At 41.8% G+C, this 19,855-nt stretch overlaps 1 protein-coding gene across 1 annotated transcript; it reads right to left on the reverse strand.

The window, feature by feature from the left end:
• Window positions 1-311: 311 nt before the first annotated feature.
• Window positions 312-14,581, reverse strand: LOC139262951 (eukaryotic translation initiation factor 4E-binding protein 3-like). The gene is made up of 3 exons (XM_070878310.1): window positions 14,288-14,581; window positions 6,108-6,278; window positions 312-994 (listed from the first exon to the last, which is right to left on the reverse strand). The coding sequence occupies exons 1-3, from the start codon at window positions 14,568-14,570 to the stop codon at window positions 963-965; spliced, it is 486 nt and encodes a 161-aa protein (XP_070734411.1). The 5' UTR covers window positions 14,571-14,581; the 3' UTR covers window positions 312-962.
• Window positions 14,582-19,855: the final 5,274 nt, after the last annotated feature.

The following is a 19,855-nucleotide window of genomic DNA, read 5'->3' on the forward strand; positions in this document are numbered from 1 at the left end:
GAAAGCTGTCCACAGGCAGTTAATTTTAAAATGGAGGGGAAAACAGAGGCTTCCAGCCTCATTACAATATTTACATTGAGGTAACGACCCCTGGGAGTGGGTTGGCTGCCCACCCCCTGTCCCGCCTCTGGGACTACAGGAACTAGTCGAGTTGGAGGCAGGATCAGGTTACGAATCTTACTTTTAACAATTTAACTGCTCCCCAAACTCCAAGCCCACCCGTTTTTTTTCGGGGAAAATTGCAGTCTACATTTCAAAAAGTATTTCATTGGCTGGGCTGTCCTGAGGTCGTGAAAGGTGCTACATAAATGCAAGTTCTTTCTTTCTTTATTTACATTTACATGTGCATAAATGTAGTTTGTGTCAGAATCTTGGTTACAACCAGGAGGTAATAATGTAGCATCCCTATTGAGTTCAGCACTTCAATTACCAACATAATAAAGAAATCGCACCATTAACAGCGGGATCAATACATTGCCCATTGGCTGGGCTGCTTCTGATTCACCGCTATGTCCACAGTGGCATATTCTAATTAGAACTGCAGGAAAATATGGATTAAGTTCTGAGCGACGAGATGGACGTGCTCGACAGTGCAGGTCACCAATCTCACTGCTGCAAGAAAATCTGGGCCACTGGCTCCTTTACAGTCTATTTAAAAACTTGTAAAGCCAGTAGGTTTGAATTAAAGACCAAGATAGCCACTGTATCTGGACTAAAGTAGTAAACCATTTACATTTTTTAAAAAGTCAAATTTACAAAACTTCCTGCAGAAAAACAGCATGAAAAAAAACAAGCACCAATTTAGTCAACCCTTCCCCAACTGTAAAATCACTGAATGTACAAATGATTACACTTCCACTGCTGAAGACATCAGCTTCATGACGTTTCACGATAACGTATTGCTCCTCAATAAACACAAGTGCTTCTGTCAAGAGAACAATCTTCTTCTTCTAGAGGGTAGCTTAAATATCCATCTCAAACTGAGCATCGTCAGCTATAAATTGAAAACAAAACAAAATTAGTATAAAGCTCTTGGTTTGAAGCCACCCCTTAAGTCGTAAGCATTCATTTCAATAGCTCAAATACTTAAAAATGATAAGGAGAACTGTGCAACCAGAAAGACACAATAGAGGGCTGTGTGCAACTGTCCCATTATTTACTTTTCAAAAGAAAGCTTCCTTTCTCCCAAGCCTCAACTCCCAAACATTACATTTTGGGGGAGCCCTGACTTCCCAGTCTGCATTTCTACAGATGACTTATTTTTTTCAGATCAAAGGGACAGATATTGTATCTGCATCACTGTAAATGGTTGAACTTAACCTCAGAAATTCAAGTACTGCATTCCCAAATTTCTTACATAATGTCTTGTTTGAATAAAGCACTATATGTTGTATGCTGGATACCACATTCTATTCCAGGCACTGCTCGGACAGCTGATTTCAGCTCACTGCCCAATAGAAAATCTCTCTAGCACATGAAACAACACGTTTTCTTTGATTGATAAACATAAGCAGTAGCATCATGTCCTCAGTTAAAATAGCAACTGTCAGCAGCTTATATTTCATCAAGTGGCTACTGGATACCAGGAATGAAGAGCTATCAGGACCTGAAAAAGGTTTGCTTTGGGAATATCGAGGTTTACTAAAAACCAATTACTTTGTAAATAACACAATTATAAGATAAAACCTACACAGCAAACTAAAATTACTGGTTGCAAAATATCACATTTTGATTAGGTGGCAGTTTAAGAATACAAAATGCACTGCAGCAGTTTGTAAAGTTGCATTGGTTGTAGTCACTACCATTCCAAGTCCCAATACTTCAGGACATTTTCTAAAAAAATGTTTTAGATGTACTTTGCCTTGATTTCCTTCCCCTAATTATGTCTCTGCTTCTCCTGAGGGTATTCCTGTTGGGGCAGTTCCATTGGAACCAATCACCCTCTGGTATCTCATGCTATGGGTTGTTCTTCATGCGGACCTTGGAAGCTATTCAACTTTACAGGGCATTACCCAATGTTTACGCCTGTGCACTTTCCAACATAGTCATTGAATAATGATCAGGAGTGGGAAACTGCCAATTTTACCACTACCCTGTCGAGTGTGGCCAACTACAGTGTTGTTCTTCATGGACTCAAACTGGAACCTTCCCTGTATGGCTAAGTTCCATGCTGGGCTGTGCACTTGTCCTCTGAGCCTAAAACAATGTTAAAACAATTACACAGAGAATTTTAAAATTAAATCAGAAAGATTTAGTAGTAATACTTTTTAAAAATCAGATTGCTTGTGCAAAATGTTATCTGTAATTCCTAGAAAAGCATCCCTTTCACCAGTGAAAGAAAATCGCTAATTAAATATAAAGTATATAAAAAGTGACAAATTGAATTGCCAGAGATTATTTTATGCTAATTAAAGGTGAACGTGTCTCGCAGATTACTGAACAAACAGCAAACTTTTCAAATGGTGATTTCTCCAGGAAATCTACAGGCAAATGCACCAGCTGCTGATCAAAGAAATACCAAGTTTACAAGCAAACAAGGCTTTTCCTTTGAGTTTCAACTTCTCACTGAAGCAGAGCAATCAGTAGTAGAACCAGGCAAAGTAGAACTTATACTAATTTACCATCCTGATTGCCACAAATGCGTTAAATTTTAACTTTATCACAAGGTACAATGAGCACTTCTGAAATGTTTACTGTACAGGCTGCAGCTCACACACCCACTATAAATATCAGCCTTCAGACTTTAACCTTTCCTCGTGACTCTGTGAATCAAGCACTTCAAAACAAGGTTCCAGGTCATATGAAATCATTCGATACATGTGACAGTCATGAGTGTAAAACTACAAATGACTAAAGGTATTGCTGAAATATGCCATGCCAGAGATTTTTTATTAAATTGACAGCAATGGTACTACATTTTATTTTTTAGCCATATTAACTTTCTTGCGAATATATAGATTTAGTAGTGGTGTCAGAGAAAGGAAAACAAATACTTCAACTGCAGTGTGAAATCTATTTATGATCTTAGGTTTAGTTTGTAGCTGTGCTTCCCACATCCCTAAAATTCTAGATTCGATTCATAGTGCAGCCAAATTCCCATCATGCTTTGAACCCATTAGTGTTTGGTTTGTTTTGAAGGGAATCGATCCCACTCATGTTTTTCTATATACTCCCCTTCAGACAGCAAAAGGGGGAGGGGGTTGAGTAGTGCCGATGCTGGTTGCGTGCTGATTGGGGCTATGCATGTAGCATGGTTTGACAAGAAATATTTTTATATATTTCTCCCTCCGTCCCAGTCTCTCCATGAAGTGATCCACCAAGAAACCAGGATTCTCAGGACAATTTGAGAATCAGTAACTTCACTTCAAATCTTTTTGGAGCAGCATGGTTGTAACCTCAAAAATGATATTCATGTCTACAACGACATCCGCATATATTTTTGATGAAAATGAAATCAGTAATTTGCCACAGCAATTAAAATGTTCAGTTATGCTAATTACTCACTGTACGTAAAACTCTCGGGTATTAAGTGTAACTTCCAATCATGTCAATTTGTTTATTGCACTAGAAAATAGATCAGTGGAAATTTATGAGCAATCTTATCACTTTTACTTAAGATCGCAAAGCCTAAACAGGTTAATAATAAAGGGCAGTTGTCACTGGTCGACTCTTTGTAAATCCATCTTATTTAGAAGACAGATAGTCATTTATATAAATTTAGTGGCAAGTACTGCTTTGTACTTGGCACATACTCACTTATAAATTTAAATGTATTATTGTATTTTTATCACTTTTCTGATTATTTTTGTAACTGGATTGCATTATGAGCACTAGAGTGTTGGTACTGCTTACTGCAGAAACTACCATAGTATTATTACTGCATATATTGTGGATGTATGCCTGTTACTTGAAGGCATTGATTTTATAAAACCCTTTGGGCTAGAATTTCCTTAACAGCCCGCCAGCACTGATTGTCACCCAAAAGACTGCTAAGATTCCCAAGATTATTGCTGACGAAAACATCCCCCAAAAAAGAAAAAATTCCGCCGAGCAAAAAAAATGGGCATTGCACCTCCATAGTTGCAAATGGAATTTAGGGTCGATTGGGCGGTTCCTAAAGAAAATGGGCAATAAATTTAAAAATCACTAAAAATATACCCAGAAAAACACAAAATATTTTTTCAAAAAACATCACATAAAAAAAATCATAAAAACATTCTCAAGACCTTTTTAACCTAAATCGCAACAGAATTTTAAAATAATGAGTAAAAAACCAATTACTAACCTTTTTCTTGCAGTGCTACTCACCAACCGCCCAGCTCCACTGATCCTCGTGGCCGGTTTTTTTCATACTTACCTACGGGTCACTGCTCAGCCACATATCGCGCCAGGGCGATCCGAGGACGGTGCACGAAGGCCTTCTGGACCAAGTATTTATTATTATCCATTAAATTTTGAGACAGAGATTCTCAATTACCCAACTCTATATTGCGATCCTTTCATACTGGAAAGAAATTACATGCAAGATACGTTATATTAAGTTTATAATTCTAGAGAATCACCTGCAGTGGCTTCTCTTCCCTCTCCCGCACTGTTAACTCAGATGTCCCCCCAAGGATCTATCCTTGGCCCCCGCCTACTTCTCATCTGAAAACACAGCGTCGGTTTCCACATGTATGCTAACAACATCCAGGCCCACCTCACCACCACCTCTCTTGAACCCTGCCCTTCTCTAAATTGTCAGACTGTTTGTCAGACATTCAGTACTATACAAGCAGAAATGTTCTCCAACTAAATATTGGGAAGACTGAAGTCATTGTCTTTGGTCCCTGCCACAAACTCCGTTCCCGAGCCACCAAAGCCATCCCTCTCCCTAGCATCTGTCTGAGGCTGAACCAGACTGTTCACAACCTTGTCATGTTTGACCCCGAGGAGCTTCTGACCCCATATACAGGCCATCATTAAGACCGCCTATTTCCACCTCTAACATCACCAGAGTCCACCCTGCCTCAGCTCATCTGCTGCTGGAACCCTCATCCATGCCTCTGTTACCTCGAGACATGTCTATTCCAATCCACTCCTGGCTGGACTGCTATGTTCTACCCTCTGTAAACTTGAGGTCATCCAAATCTCTGCTGCCTGTGTCCTAATTCGCACCAAGTCGCGTTAACCCATCACCCCTGTGCTTATTGACCTACATTGGCTACCAGTTAAGCAATGCCTCAATTTTAAAATGATCATCCTTGTTTTCAAATTCCTCCATGGCCTCGCCCCTCCCTATCTCTGTAACCTCCTCCAGCCCCACAATACCACCCCTCCCCCCTCCCAGGATGTCTGCGCTCCTCTAATTCTGCCCTCTTGAGCATCCCTGATTATAATCACTCAACCATTAGGGCCTTCGGCTGCCAAGGCCCAAAGTTCTGGCATTCCCTCCCTAAACCTCTCCTTAAAACCTATCTTTTGACCTAATCTCCCCTAATATCTCCTTATGTGGCTTGGTGTCAAATTTTGTTTGATAAGTTTAAAAGTTAGGTCGTGGAATGAAGCTTATATAACTATTTTTGAAAGGCTAAATAGCAGGCTGTCAAATATTATGCTCAAGGAATAGCTGGCATTAGGCTGTTATGCCCAAAGTGAATGATTAATAAGGATCACTATAAAAGGTCTTAGTGCAAGTTAGGTGAATATGAAATCAATTCTAACTGTAGCATGATCCACAGCTCTCTGAGCAAGGCAGTGAGGGAAGCCTTTGGATTGCCATGAGAAGGACCCAACTGTGGGGAGGACCAGAACGGAGAGGCCATTGCAGGTGATTCCAGAAGGATGAGATCAAATCGATTGAAGAACCTTCTTCATCTGAATCTATCTTGTGAACAGTCTGAGAAATGCACTTTATTGATTGCCTGGATGATGTTCAATTTTCTCTGGTCTTCTGTTGTTTTGTACTTTCCATCTTCTAATTGCTTCTTTTTTAATAAAGTTCATTAAAAAAAATGCTAAAGTGCAATTAAAAAAACTAGACAGTTTTAAAAAATATACTCCTGTTCTAAAATCAAAAAGTTTCATTATTTAGGATTTCTCAAACCTTTTACAGGGTTCATTCTTACCTGGAGTTTCTTTCTCTGTCTCATGTTCTTTGAGTTCCTCAACTTTAGCTAGCGTTGAATGTTGAGGCATAGTTACACCTGGGATCTGAGGAAGACAGCATGGAGGTGTCCGAGCAAGCGGCGAGTTTCTGCAGTCCAGCAAGAATTTGCGGCCATACACAATCCGTGTACCTGAGCAACAAACAGTAAGAGTATTTCGATTTTTTCTCCTCCAATCTTGTTCACTTACCATTGGCACTCCTGGTGACCCTTGCTGAAGTATAGCTTGATAGATACACTTGCTCCCACCCCTCCCCTTACTACCTCACCCAGTGACCAAGCATTCATTCTTTGTGTAAACCCAGATTATGGTACTCCTACACAGTCTTTCATTTCTGCCTCACTCAGAGACACTGATGTTAACAGTAAAGAAAGAACTTTCAATTATATATCACCTTTCGCAACCTCAGGTTGTCCCAATGTCAATAAATTACTTTTTAAATGTAATCACTGTTATAATGGGGGCAAACAGCGAGGTCTCGCACAATAGGAGACGAGTGATAAATGACTAGTTAGTCTGTTTCCAGAAGAAGAAAAAAAAGAAAGGTGTTGATTGAGGGATGACTGTTCACCAAAACATTAAGAGGACTCTATTTTTCTTCAGAAAATGCTATCAATCCGGGACCTTTGTTTGATATCTCATCCAAAAGACACCTTCGACGATGCAGCACTCTCTCTATATTGCACTGAAATATCAGTCCAAATTATGTGCTGAAGTTCCGGAGTGGGGGGCTTGGACCCACAACTTTCTGACTCAGAGGCTACCACTGAGCCACACTGACACAACTAGTCTTATAGCAGCCTTCCCTGGTCTGTGCATTTAAATCAGAAGTATTTCATTAGTAGAGGTACCAGGATGCTGCAGGGAAGAAAGCTTACACTCTGTACAGCTACTACATGTAAAGTTTAGTGTGTTGTTACTCAGAATTGAAGATGGAAGTCTGATGATACAATAATGTTTGGCTTAAGTGCTGGAAAATTGTCTTTTTGAGTTGACGAGTGAGAATGCATTGTGATCGAAACATTTGATCCAGACTTTAAAAGCATGAATTGCTGCCATTTATTCCAGCACTGTAGCAATCATCAGCAAATATATAGAATTGAAGTGTACTGACAGGACTAGCAATCTGTAAGGTTATCTGTCAAATTTTAAAGCTCTTGCGATTATCCATTAACTTAAGATATTGAATATACTGACAATTAAGAATAATATATATATATAGATAATTATTATTCACCGAGATCTCTACATTCCGGATCCGAGGGATATTATTTCCTAAGCACAAACCGGTATAATTTATAATGGTAAGTGCTCCAGGACTGGAGAATTTTAGCTATGAGGAAAGATTGGATAGGCTGGGCTTTGTTTTCTTTGGAACAGAGGTAGCTGAAGGGAGATTTAATTGAGGTGTATAAAATTATGAGGGGCCTAGATAGAGTGGATACGAAGGACCTATTTCCCTTGGCCGAGAGATCAATAACCAGGGGACATAGATTTAAATTCATTGGTAGAAGGATTAGAGTGGAGTTGAGGAGAATTCTTTTTCACCCAGAGGGCAGTGGGGATCTGGACTGCACTGCCTGAAAGGGTGGTAGAGGCAGAAACCCTCATCACATTTTAACAGTATTTGATATGCACTTGTAGTGCCGTAACCTATAGGGCTACGGACCTAGAGCAATGAAAGTGGGATGAGGCAGGATAGCTCTTTTATGGATGACACAGAAATGATGGGCCAAATGGCCTCCTTCTGCGTCGTAAAACATTATAATAGGGAATGTCTGATTGTGCTGAAACCCATATCAGTTATTGAACAATCTCAAGCTGTACAACATGTTTGTTGTAAACCTAAAGCGCTGTGTCCTGTTTTCATTCTTATCAGCTATAAGTAATATAAACTGCATGTAATAGAAACATAGAAAATAGGTGCAGGAGTAGGCCATTCGGCCCTTCGAGCCTGCACCACCATTCAATAGATCATGGCTGATCATTCCCTCAGTACTCCTTTCCTGCTTTCTCTCCATACCCCGTGATCCCTTTAGCCGTAAGGGCCATATCTAACTCCCGCTTGACTATGTCCAATGAACTGGCATCAACAACTCTCTGCGGCAGTGAATTCCACAAGTTAACAACTCTCTGAGTGAGGAAGTTTCTCCTCATCTCAGTCCTAAATGGCTTATCCCTTATCCTTAGACTATGTTCCCTGGTTCTAGACTTCCCCAACATCGGGAACATTCTTCCTGCATCTAGCCTGTCCAGTCCCTTCAGAATTCTATATGTTTCTATGAGATCCCCGCTCATCCTTCTAAACTCCAGTGTATAAAGGCCCAATTGATCCAGTCTCTCCTCATAGGTCAGTCCAGCTATCCCGGGAATCAGTCTGGTGAACCTTCGCTGCACTCCCTCAATAGCAAGAACGTCCTTCCTCAGATTAGGAGACCAAAACTGAACACAATATTCCAGGTGAGGCCTCACTAAGGCCCTGTACAACTGCAGTAAGACTTCCCTGATCCTATACTCGAATCCCCTAGCTATGAAGGCCAACATACCATTTGCCTTCTTCACCGCCTGCATGTCAACTTTCAGTGAATGATGAACCATGGCACCCAGGTCTCGTTGCACCTCCCCTTTTCCTAATCTGCCGACATTCAGATAATATTCTGCCTTCATGTTTTTGCCCCCAAAGTGGATAACCTCACATTTATCCACGTTATACTGCATCTGCTATGCATTTGCCCACTCACCTAGCCTGTCCAAGTCACCCTGCAGCCTCTTAGCGTCCTCCTCACAGTTCACACCGCCACCCAGTTTAGTGTCATCTGCAAACTTGGAGATATTACACTCAATTCCTTCATCTAAATCATTGATGTATATTGTAAATAGCTGGGTCCCAACACTGAGCCCTGCGGCACCCCACTAGTCACTGCCTGCCATTCTGAAAAGGACCCGTTTATCCCGACTCTCTGCTTCCTGTCTGCCAACCTGTTTTCTATCCACGTCAGTACATTACCCCTAATACCATGTGCTTTGATTTTGCACACCAATCTCTTGTGTGGGACCTTGTCAAAAGCCTTTTGAAAGTCCAAATACACCACATCCACTGGTTCTCCCTTGTCCACTCTACTAGTTACATCCTCAAAAAATTCCAGAAGATTTATCAAGCATGATTTCCCTTTCATAAATCCATGCTGACTTGGACCGATCCTGTCACTGCTTTCCAAATGCGCCACTTTTCATCTTTAGTAACTGATTCCAACATTTTCCCCACTACTGATGTCAGGCTAACCAGTCTATAATTACCCGTTTTCTCTCTCCCTCCTTTTTTAAAAAGTGGTGTTACATTAGCTACCCTCCAGCCCATAGGAACTGATCCAGAGTCGATAGACTAATGACAAAATGGGAGCAGTGGACTGGATTACTAACGCGGCACTACAAAATAGAATGGCATAAGTTTAGCACACTGCCCAATGCTACTAACGTACTTCTTTGCACTGTGCCACTGGCTAAATGTGGAGCCACAACTTCCCCAAGAGGTGGAAGGGAATATCAGAAGGTTATCACTGCACTGACACTTGCACAACCCACTAGGTGGTTTTGAGTTACACTTTCATTAGACATTGTCTCCATGAAAAATTACTTAGCAAACTTTTTTTTTGTTTGAGGAAGAAGAACCAGAGGAGCCATATACAACTTTTTTCAATCAAAAGTGGCACAATTTATACAATTATAAACATTGGACCCTACACTTGGAAAAAGTGTTTATTTTACAAACAAGTTTACTTGAAAATAGTGCTCTTTAATTTTCTCTGAGAAGTATTATTTTTAACCCCTGTAAAGATCACACGGTATGTGTTCTAAGATGCAACAGATAGCCAGCATCTGAATGAATAAACTGCAAATTGGCATGTAAATGTCAATTCTGCTGCAATCATTCACCATCACAAGTGACGTGATTTTTAAAGAAAATTACTTTATTACTATTACATGAATTACACACATGCACACTCACTGAAAAAATGGAAACTTTATAACTCCTTTTCTGAATATTTATAAATGTCCCAGTTCAATGTGATTAGCTTCAAATTCGATACAAAACAAATATTATGGAACAAAAACAGTCTTCATATGAATTGCTTTCCCATGACCCTACATAAACCACCTTGTTGTGACCTCAGTCAGAAATATGTTATGCAATATATTTTCATTGGATTCAATAGAAGGGGGAAAACAAGAACAAAAAGTGCTTGTGTCATCAGTGCAGCCCATGAGATATGCCTTATCAGCACATATCCATGATTTCTGAGCAATGCCTTTTGAATAGGATGTTGCTGCAACTATACATGTTATATACCCACATAATTCATGCTTAATCTATGTCCTGAACAGATGAGTGAGCTACACAAACAAACAGTTTAGGGCGGGTCTGAATAAATTGGTAATAAACCAGGATGGAACTGAACACTGCCCAGAATTGTTTAGCATTGCAATGTTAAACACCTTTACTTAAGACACTTGAAATCACAACACATCAAATACCTTGCTGTCTTTTCATATGCACTTTTTTTTGTTGCACAGAGCAATTGTGCAATGCAAGTGCAACAACATTTTAAAGTGAAAGGTTTTATTCTCACCGGCATTTCTGACACGTGACAGTGGTGGAACGGCTAAACAGGCTCTAACCACAAGACTGAAAGACCTGACAGCCGATGAACCGATTGTTACATGTGTACAACAGCTGCTTCAGTTAATACGGAGCTAAAAATTGCACATTAGGGAACACTAAGTACCAAAAGCTGTAATATTTTCACAGGTTTTTTTTCTTGCATCAGAATAGAATAATTTACCCTGAAGAAAACTTTTCAGCCACTATCAGTCATTATTATACAAGAAAAATAGAAAACCAGTTAATGGTAAATAATGTCACAATCATCCTCAACCTTAAATTTACATGTGTAATCTATGCAATATTTGTAAATGTGTACACATTAACCTTTTTAGAAGTGGTTTACGGCAGTCTTCGAATTACCAGTGATTACTGAAAATGTTCTGGAAAAAATATACATAAACAGTCCAAAAGCAAATGCAGACAAAATAAATCTACAATGATTTCATTTATATAATGTCCAATCAATATAATTATCATAGCTTCTGCTTTTTATTCTGGTAAAAAAAAGGTTAGAAACAGCATTGGAAAACGAGAAGTGAACAACTTCCTGTAAATTGGTCACATATAATCCCTGCACAGACACACTTAAAATAGGCTTCTTTAATTAAATTACAACAATAGAAAGTTAATCTTTACATTTGACATATTTCACTGAATTTGCTAATAGAATAGATCTAGGATCCTCTTCAAACAGTATTTCAGAACTAAATGATCTCCAAGATACAAATTCAGTGTTTATCAGTTTCAAAATTGTTTTGTGGATTATTTCTTCAACCACTGTACAAGTGGAAAACTGTTCGTCCAGATACTGTAATAGCTCCTACACAGACCACAGTTTTTAAAAGCAAGAAAACACGTTTTTTTCTGCTTTAAGTTGGAGTGGTGGTTGGAGTATAATGCTCAATTTGAGGTTTAATCTAATATGCATGCCAGTAGAATCAAAGAAACTTACGGCACAGAAGGGAGCCATTTGGCCCATTGCATCTCTGTTGGCCAAAAAAAGAGCTATCCAGCCTAATCCCACTTACCAGCTCTTGGTCCTTGGCCTTGTAGGTTAAGGCACTTCGAGTGCATATCCAAGTACTTTTTAAATGCAATGAGGGTTTCTGCCTCCACCACCCTTTCAGACAGTAAATTCCACATTCTGGATTAAAAAATGTCCTTCTACCAATTACTTTCAATCTATGCCCCCTGCTTATTGACCTTTGCTAAGGGAAATAGATCCTTCTTATAAACTCTATGCTGGCCCCTCATAATTTTACACAACTCATTTAAGTATGCTAAGCGTGATTTTCTGAGGCTATGAGTTCCTGGTTCAAATTATGTGGCTTCACTCTTCTGTCTTTCCCAGTTTCTACTTTTTTTTAGATTGATGCAAATTAATCTTGCATAGCAATAATACTTTTAATAAAAATCTGAGAAAATTCATATCCTCTTATTTTGTGTATTAAATCGTATCAGGCCAAACTTGTGGTAACATAGAAATATATACATAGAAACAGATGGAAGGGAAGTTATAACACAAAATAAGATAATTCGGCCCAACCAGACGTCAGCTTTATCCTCCAGGCAAGCATATCACATTTATATGCACTGTTCCCAGGTTTCTTTCTCCCCCTTTCCTTCATCCACAGTTTCAGTTTAATCTTGACTGCTGACATAGTTTCTGCCTCACCCACTAAACCGGAAAGTGAATTCCACAACCACAAAACTCTCTGTGTAAAGAGGTTTCTCAATCTCTCTTCCAACTCTCTTCTCTGTAATCTTGTGTCACTGCACCTTCAACTACTGAAAACAACTCGCTTCTATCTGCCCTGTCCCATCCTTTCATAATGTAAACACATATATTGTTCCATAATCTGCTTTGTTCTAACAAAAAAGCTCCAATTTTAAAAGTTTTTATTTGTATTTGTATTGCATCCTCATGAATCTGCATTGTCCCCTCTCTTAAAGTCTCAATATCCTTCCTATAGTATGGACCCAAATACTGAATATAACATACAGGTGTCACATACTTGTGGTGTATGTGTTGCAACATGAAACCCATTATCAGGTACAGCAGTTACTTTCCTTGTATTCCCCTTTTTCTTAGGGCACCTTCTTCGGAAAAGTGAATCTTGCACAAATAAATCTAGGAGACCTCATGTAATCTAAATCTCATAAATCTGAAAGCACGGCTGAAACTGTTCATCAGGCCACACTCTTCTGCTTAAAATCAGCAATCAAATTCAGCACTGTTGTTTAATTTTCATTAACTGTTTTCATGGGGTAAATCAAAATTATATATCTTTTGTTCCAGTCAGATTTTTGTACGGATTTAACTTGTACCATCAAGCACAGACATACCAATGCAAGCCTCAACCCTCCAACAACTTATCAAATTTGCAAAATGCCAGGGTTACTCAAGGTGAATTTGTATATCCCCGAATCCACCTTGACATTTCAATCAAACTGGGAATATCAGTATGGTGGGTGGCATTGCAGCACTGCACTTCCGTTGATCCTGTGCCGGAGGTCTCCAGTAGTTTAAGTCCTTCAGTCTTAGCATGAGCCTGACCAGTAGCTATGGGTAATAAACTAGCTCAAATTAAATTGTACAGTGCTCTTCTAGCCCATTCAATATGAATCTTGCTGATTATCGTTCAATCGGATCTACCCAATACTTAGGCTAAAGAATGATTACCACTCTATTTTATTTACATATTTTCACAAACCTAGGAAGATCACTCGTTCCTTGGCTTCTAACAGCAGCTTCAAAACTAACGGTCTGGAGGTGTACAAAAAAGTGGAATTGACTTTCCCTCTAATTTTCACTAATTCCTTGCAGGATTTCCCTGGGGTTGAATAACATTCTGACCTCCGGTCCAGCGGGTGGGACAGTGGTACTGAATTTCTATTGTCACTCGGCTGAGCCGTTAGGTATTGGCTTCCAATTGTGAACACTGCTGAGTTTTCATCTTTAACCAAGAAAACGGTTCTTGGTGTGTTTCTATACGGCGAGACGTTGAGAAAGGACGTGGCTGCCTTGGAGTTGAGCTGCAGCCCTGATCTCTGAAATAAACAAGGCTCGCCTTCTGCTTCAAAATATTTACGTCCTCTGACTGATTCAGCATGTGATTCAAAGTCACTGGGCGATGAGAGCTCGAACCAGTGCAAACAACCAGCTATATCGGCATGGATTAAATCAACATTTCTGAAACCTTGAACTTGTTGAATTCTAGCTTAATTTGACAGGGTTATTGCGTGAGCTGCACCAGAGGGTCGAGCAGCCCCGCGGTGCTTTCTTTTTGCCTTTTCTTGAACTTTGATACTTGAAGTCAGGAAAAAGCCTCCCGTCACAAACACTGGTTTAAAAACCCTTAGTGAACATTTACACAGTTGGCAGCAACAAATAACGACCGTCGATTTAGCGGAACACAAGGGAAGCCTGTCCACGCCGCTGGTGACAGATCCATTAGGTGACATTCACTACATTACCTCCAGGGGTGGTGGAAAACAAGGTGCCGCCCGGCGTACTGCTGTATAGATCGGGCAGCTGGGACAGATCCTTCAGCAGAACTTTGGTTGGGATCGGGCAGCTTTTGTTTTGATGGCAGTTTGTAGACATAGTTATTACTTTTTTTCTGGAAAAAGCAACAAAACAAAAACAACTTTGCCAGAAGAAAGAAACAGCTGGAGAGGTTTCGCAACTCGGGCTCGCAGATAGCAGGCGCGGCACAACTCGGGCTCCGTCTGCTGCACAACACTGAAAGCAAACCATGTGTGGCTCGACTTACAAATAAAGGGCGGACATGACGCTGAGTGACAGGCAGCAGCTTCGTCTTACAGTCTGCAAAAACAGTTCCGAGAAGTGCCTATAGCTGCTCACGTGGTGTTCGGATTTTCTCCCAAATTTAATGCAAATACTTAACAAAGCACTTTTATGCGGACTTGTACTGCACAAACACAGTCTCTCTTTAAACCACCCTATCAATTGGATACAAAATTAGTCTATTTCTAAATATATTATTGGTGCACGTTAATCCAGGCTGCAGCCTTTCCTTCACTGACACTGCCAGTCACTTTTACTCTCAAGGCGGCCAGGTATCATTTTCGGGTGCCTTCGCACCAATTGTAGCCTTGGTGGGAAGCAGTTTCAGCTTAGTATCAATGCTAAACCCAAATGCAAATTGGGTGTCTAAGCGTAAACAAACTCCAAAGCAAGGTGGAGCAAGACTGCCTCTTTCAAAGTCGGGCCCTGGCTCCAGATTCAGGCTTTTCACTGTGTTGCAGTGGTTAGCCTTAGCTCAGTGGGGGAGGGAGCAGAGATTTGAACACATAATCCAAGCTGACACTTCAGTGCAACACTAAGGGACTGCTGCACTGTCGAAGGTGCAATCTTTCCGATGAAGCGTTAAAAGGCAAAAGAATCCAAAACACACTGCGAAGATCAGATGAATTCTCCAGTGTTCTGGCGAACATTTATCCCTCAACCAACACCTAAAACGGACGAGCTGATTATTTATTTCATTGCTAGTTGCGGGACCTTTGTGTGTGCAATTTGGTTGCTGCATTTCCCACATTACAAGTAACTATGCTTTTAAAAAGTACTTCATTGGCTGCAAAGTGCTTTGGGATGTTCTGAGGTCATTTATTGTGAATGTGCCCAAAGTGTAAATGTAGCCCGATTCTGGAGTCGGAGCTTGATCTGATAATTCAGTGAAGTGGAGTAAGACTCCGTAAAGGAAGAGGTCTCCTCATTTCCAGATAAACAATGTGTAGAATCAATTAGACCCCGACACCTGATTTACAAATTTAGTGTTAGTGCAAAGCACAAATCATTTGTCCTGATACTAAACGTGTAATGGATACGTATCCTTTAAAAAAAACTACAAAAGCCGACTAACAGTTTTGAAACAATTCATAAAACCTCCAAAAAGCTGACAAACGTCTCTGAAAATGTAGTAAGTCAAAGACTTGTCTAACTTAAGCTGCAGGCATACACAACATTGCATGATTTGTATTGCAGGGGAAAATAGTATTGCAATTTACAACAGCAGCAGATTTTGAAAGTTCTTAAGGCTGGAGGGAGGGGGGTGATTGGAGCATGCCCACCCGTTGCCCCCTGAAATTGAGTGTTTTGACATATTGTTGCATTTTCCTGGAGTCAATATAATCCTGCATTTTAAGTCAAAACTAACTAATCCTGGAAGGGTTACAGACTGACCACCTCCCAACCTCTCCAAAAAGTCTCCTATTCTGTCTCACCAAATCCGATAAAGTAGCATGCCACATTTAAACTGAATTGCAGTGAGTGGTAGCATGATGCCTCCGTGGAGCACATAAAGTGTGAAGGGGCTTTCGACAGTTTTGCTGATATTTAGTTGCAAATGCAGACAAGCAAACATCAGATCTGAAACATCATCATCACCATAGGCAGTCCCTCGAAATCGAGGAAGACTTACTTCCGCTCTAAAAGTGAGTCCTTTGGTGGCTGAACAGTCCAATACGAGAACCACAGACCCTGTCGCAGGTGAGACACATTCGTCGGGGGAAGTGGGACTGATTTGCCGCACACTTCTTCCGCTGCCTGCGCCTGACCTCTTCACACTCGCGGCGTTGAGATTTGAAGAGCTCAAAGCCCTCCCGGATGCACTTTCTCCACCTCGGGCGGTCTTCAGCCAGGGACTCCCAGGTGTCAGTGGTGATGTCGCACTTTACCAGGCTTTGAGGGTATCCTTGTAACGTTTCCGTTGCCCACCTTTGGCTCGTTTGCCGTGAAGGAGCTCCACAAAGAGCAATTGCTTAGGGAGTCTCTTGTCTGGCATGCGAACTATGTGGCCTGCCCAGTGAAGCTGATCGAGTGTGGTCAGTACTTCAGTGCTGGGGATGTTAGCCTGGACGAGTATACTGATGTTGGTGTGCCTGTCCACCCAGGGGATTTGCAGGATCTTGCGGAGACATCGTTGGTGATATATCTCCAGTGACTTGGTGTCTTCTGTACATCGTCAATGCCTCTGATCCATACAGGAGGTACAGCCCTGTAGACCATGAGCTTGGTGGTAGATTTGAGGGTCTGGTCTTCGAACACTCTTTTCCTCAGGCAGCCAAAGGCTGCACTGGCGCACTGGAGGCAATGTTGAATCTCCGCATCAATGTCTACCTTCGTTGATAAATGGCTCCTGAGGTATGGGAAGTGGTCCACATTGTCGAGGGCTGCGCCATGAATCTTGATGACTGGGGGGCAGTGCTATGCAGCGAGGACAGGCTGGTGGAGGACCTTTGTCTTACGGATGTTAAGCGTAAGGCCTATGCTTTCATATGCCTCGGTGAATACATCGACTATATCCTGGAGTTCAGCCTCAGAATGTGCGCAGACGCAGGTGGCGTCCACGTACTGCAGCTCAATGACAGAGGTTAGCATGATCTTGGACCTGGCCTGGAAGCGGCGTAGGTTAAATAGCTTTCCACTGGTTCTGTAGTTTAGTTCCACTCCAGCGGGGTGCTTGTTGACTGTGAGGTGGAGCATCGCAGTGAGGAAGATTAAGAGGGTTCGAGCTATGACACAGCCCTGTTTGACCCCGGTCCAGATGTGGATTGCGTCTGCAATGGAACCGCTGGTAAGGATCACGGCCTGCATGTCGTCGTGGAGCAGGCTAAGGATGTTGACATACTTTTGGGAGCATCCAAAATGGAGGACGCTTCATATGCCCTCACGATCGACAGTGTCAAAGGCCTTTGTAAGATTGAAAAAGGTCATGTATAAGGGTTGGCGCTGCTCCCTGCATTTTTCCTGCAGCTGTCGTGCTGCAAAGATCATATCCGTTGTGCCCCGTAGGGGACAAAATCCGCACTGTGATTCCGGGAGGAGCTCCTCGGCCGCAGGGAGAAGACGGTTGAGGAGAGCTCTAGTGACAACCTTCCCAGCCACTGACTGTACAGTGCAATAGGGGAATTCAGTCTCTGTCACAGGTGGGACAGACAGTCGTTGAAGAAAAGGGTGGACGGGAGTCTGGTTTGCCGTACGCTCCTTCCGCTGTCTGCGTTTAGTTTCTGCATTCTCTCAGCGACAAGATGCGAGATGCTCTTCCTCCACTTAGGGCAGTCTTGGGCCAGAGATTCCCAGGTGCCGGTGGGGATGTTGCACTTTATCAAGGAGGCTTTGAGGGTGTCCTTGAAACGTTTCCCCTGACCACCTGGGGCTCACTTGCCGTGTAGGAGTTCAGAGTAGAGCGCTTGCTTTGGGAGTCTTGTGTGGGGCATGCGGACGATGCGGCGTGCCCAATGGAGCTGGTCGAGTGTGGTCTGTGCTTCAATGTTTGGCCTGATCGAGAACACTGACGTTAGTGCATCTATCCTCCTCGTGGATTTGCAGGACCTTAGGGAGGCAGCGCTGGAGGTACTTCTCCAGCGCTTTGAGGTGTCTACTGTAGACCATAAGCTTGGCGCCAGATTTGAGGTCTTGGTCTTCAAACACACTCTTCCTCAGGCGACCAAAGGCCGCGCTGGCACACCGGAGGCGATGTTGGACCTCGTCATCGATGGCTGCCCTTGCTGATAGTAGACTCCTGAGGTATGGAAAATGGTGCACATTGTCCAAGGCCGTGCCATGGAATTTGATGAGCTGGGGGGGGCGGGCAGTGCTGTGTGGCAGGGTCAGATTGGTGGAGGATCGTTGTCTTATGGATGTTTAGTATAAGGCCTATGCTTTCGTATACCTCGGTGAAGATGTTGACGATGGCTTGGAGTTTGGCCTCAATGTGCGCAGACACAAGCATCATCTACATACTGAGATCTGAAACACTGATTCAAGGAAAATGTGGATGCTTGACAGGTGTAAGTTTAACAGGCCCCAAAGCTCCATCACACAAGGAGGGAAGAGTGGGGAACACAGTTTTAGGAGTGTGGAGTAAGCATTTTAATCACTCACTATCGAGAATTTTATGTTCTAGATTTTGTGATTCTCACATTTGCCCAATCTGTAAGTTTGCAGCTTTTGAAATGTTTATGTTTCATGGTCACTATCTGCACTGTGTGGCAGTTTCCTCAATAAGCGTTTCACTTATTCACTTGCCTATATTTCAGACTTGACTTACTATCTGCCCGTCACGCTCGCAGCTCTAATCTTCTCACCCTTCATAGCTCAAACCACCTTCACTTCCCAATATTTTATCACTGCTCTTTAGATATTGTACTAACCATCACAAAACTCATTGATAAAAGTTGAACAAAACTTCTAGATTTTATGCAGGCAAACAATGCGGGGTGAGGAGAAAGCACAGTAAAAGCTCAGCTGCTTGAGGAAAATTAGAAATTTGACTCAAAGAAGCTTAAATTTCAATATAAATTTATTCAGGAAAATTTACTGTTCTGTGCCTTCATACAAAAAAAGGTATTAATCTGTAGGGTAGTACAGATGGCACACATCTGGTCTGGACATCCATGGTTAGATTTGGCTCAACCATGACTAGTATTATCACAGCCAAAACTGCCTACTATTCCAGGATCATCATGGAGGACAAGGTTAATCCAAATTTCTTTTCTCCAGTTAACTGCTTCCCCAAACTGGTTTTCCCCATCTCCTCCAATGCTAAGTGCAAAGACCTCAAAGATTGAGATCATCCATGCAACTGCTTCTGCCACCCCTCCTTCCTCTTCAGCTTGCTCCAAATCTCCTTGTCCCCCATGCATTCTAGCTCTGATCTTCCCATCACTTGCAGTTCCTCTGTCATGTCCCTCCCCTCATTCATTTCTTCCATGACCTCTTATCCCCTTCACCTCCCCACTCAACTTCTGAGAACTGAACTTACCCTCCTGGTTCCAATGCTAGCTGAAACTGTAAAGATAATTCCCTTTCCTCATTCACTCCCTACTCAAAAAAAACCTTTCAACCCATCTGCCCTCTCCATCGCTAACCTCCCTTTTGGTCCTCAAATGTCATAATCGCTCAGCTCTCTGCCCATCTCTTTCAACACTCCTTATGCAAATCCTTCCAGTCAAGTTTTCATTCTCCTTGTAGCACAAACAGCCATGGTTAAAGTTAGAAATTACCATCCTCTCTGACTG

This window comes from Pristiophorus japonicus, chromosome 4 (assembly GCF_044704955.1).
Source record: "Pristiophorus japonicus isolate sPriJap1 chromosome 4, sPriJap1.hap1, whole genome shotgun sequence".
Lineage (NCBI taxonomy): Eukaryota > Metazoa > Chordata > Chondrichthyes > Pristiophoridae > Pristiophorus > Pristiophorus japonicus.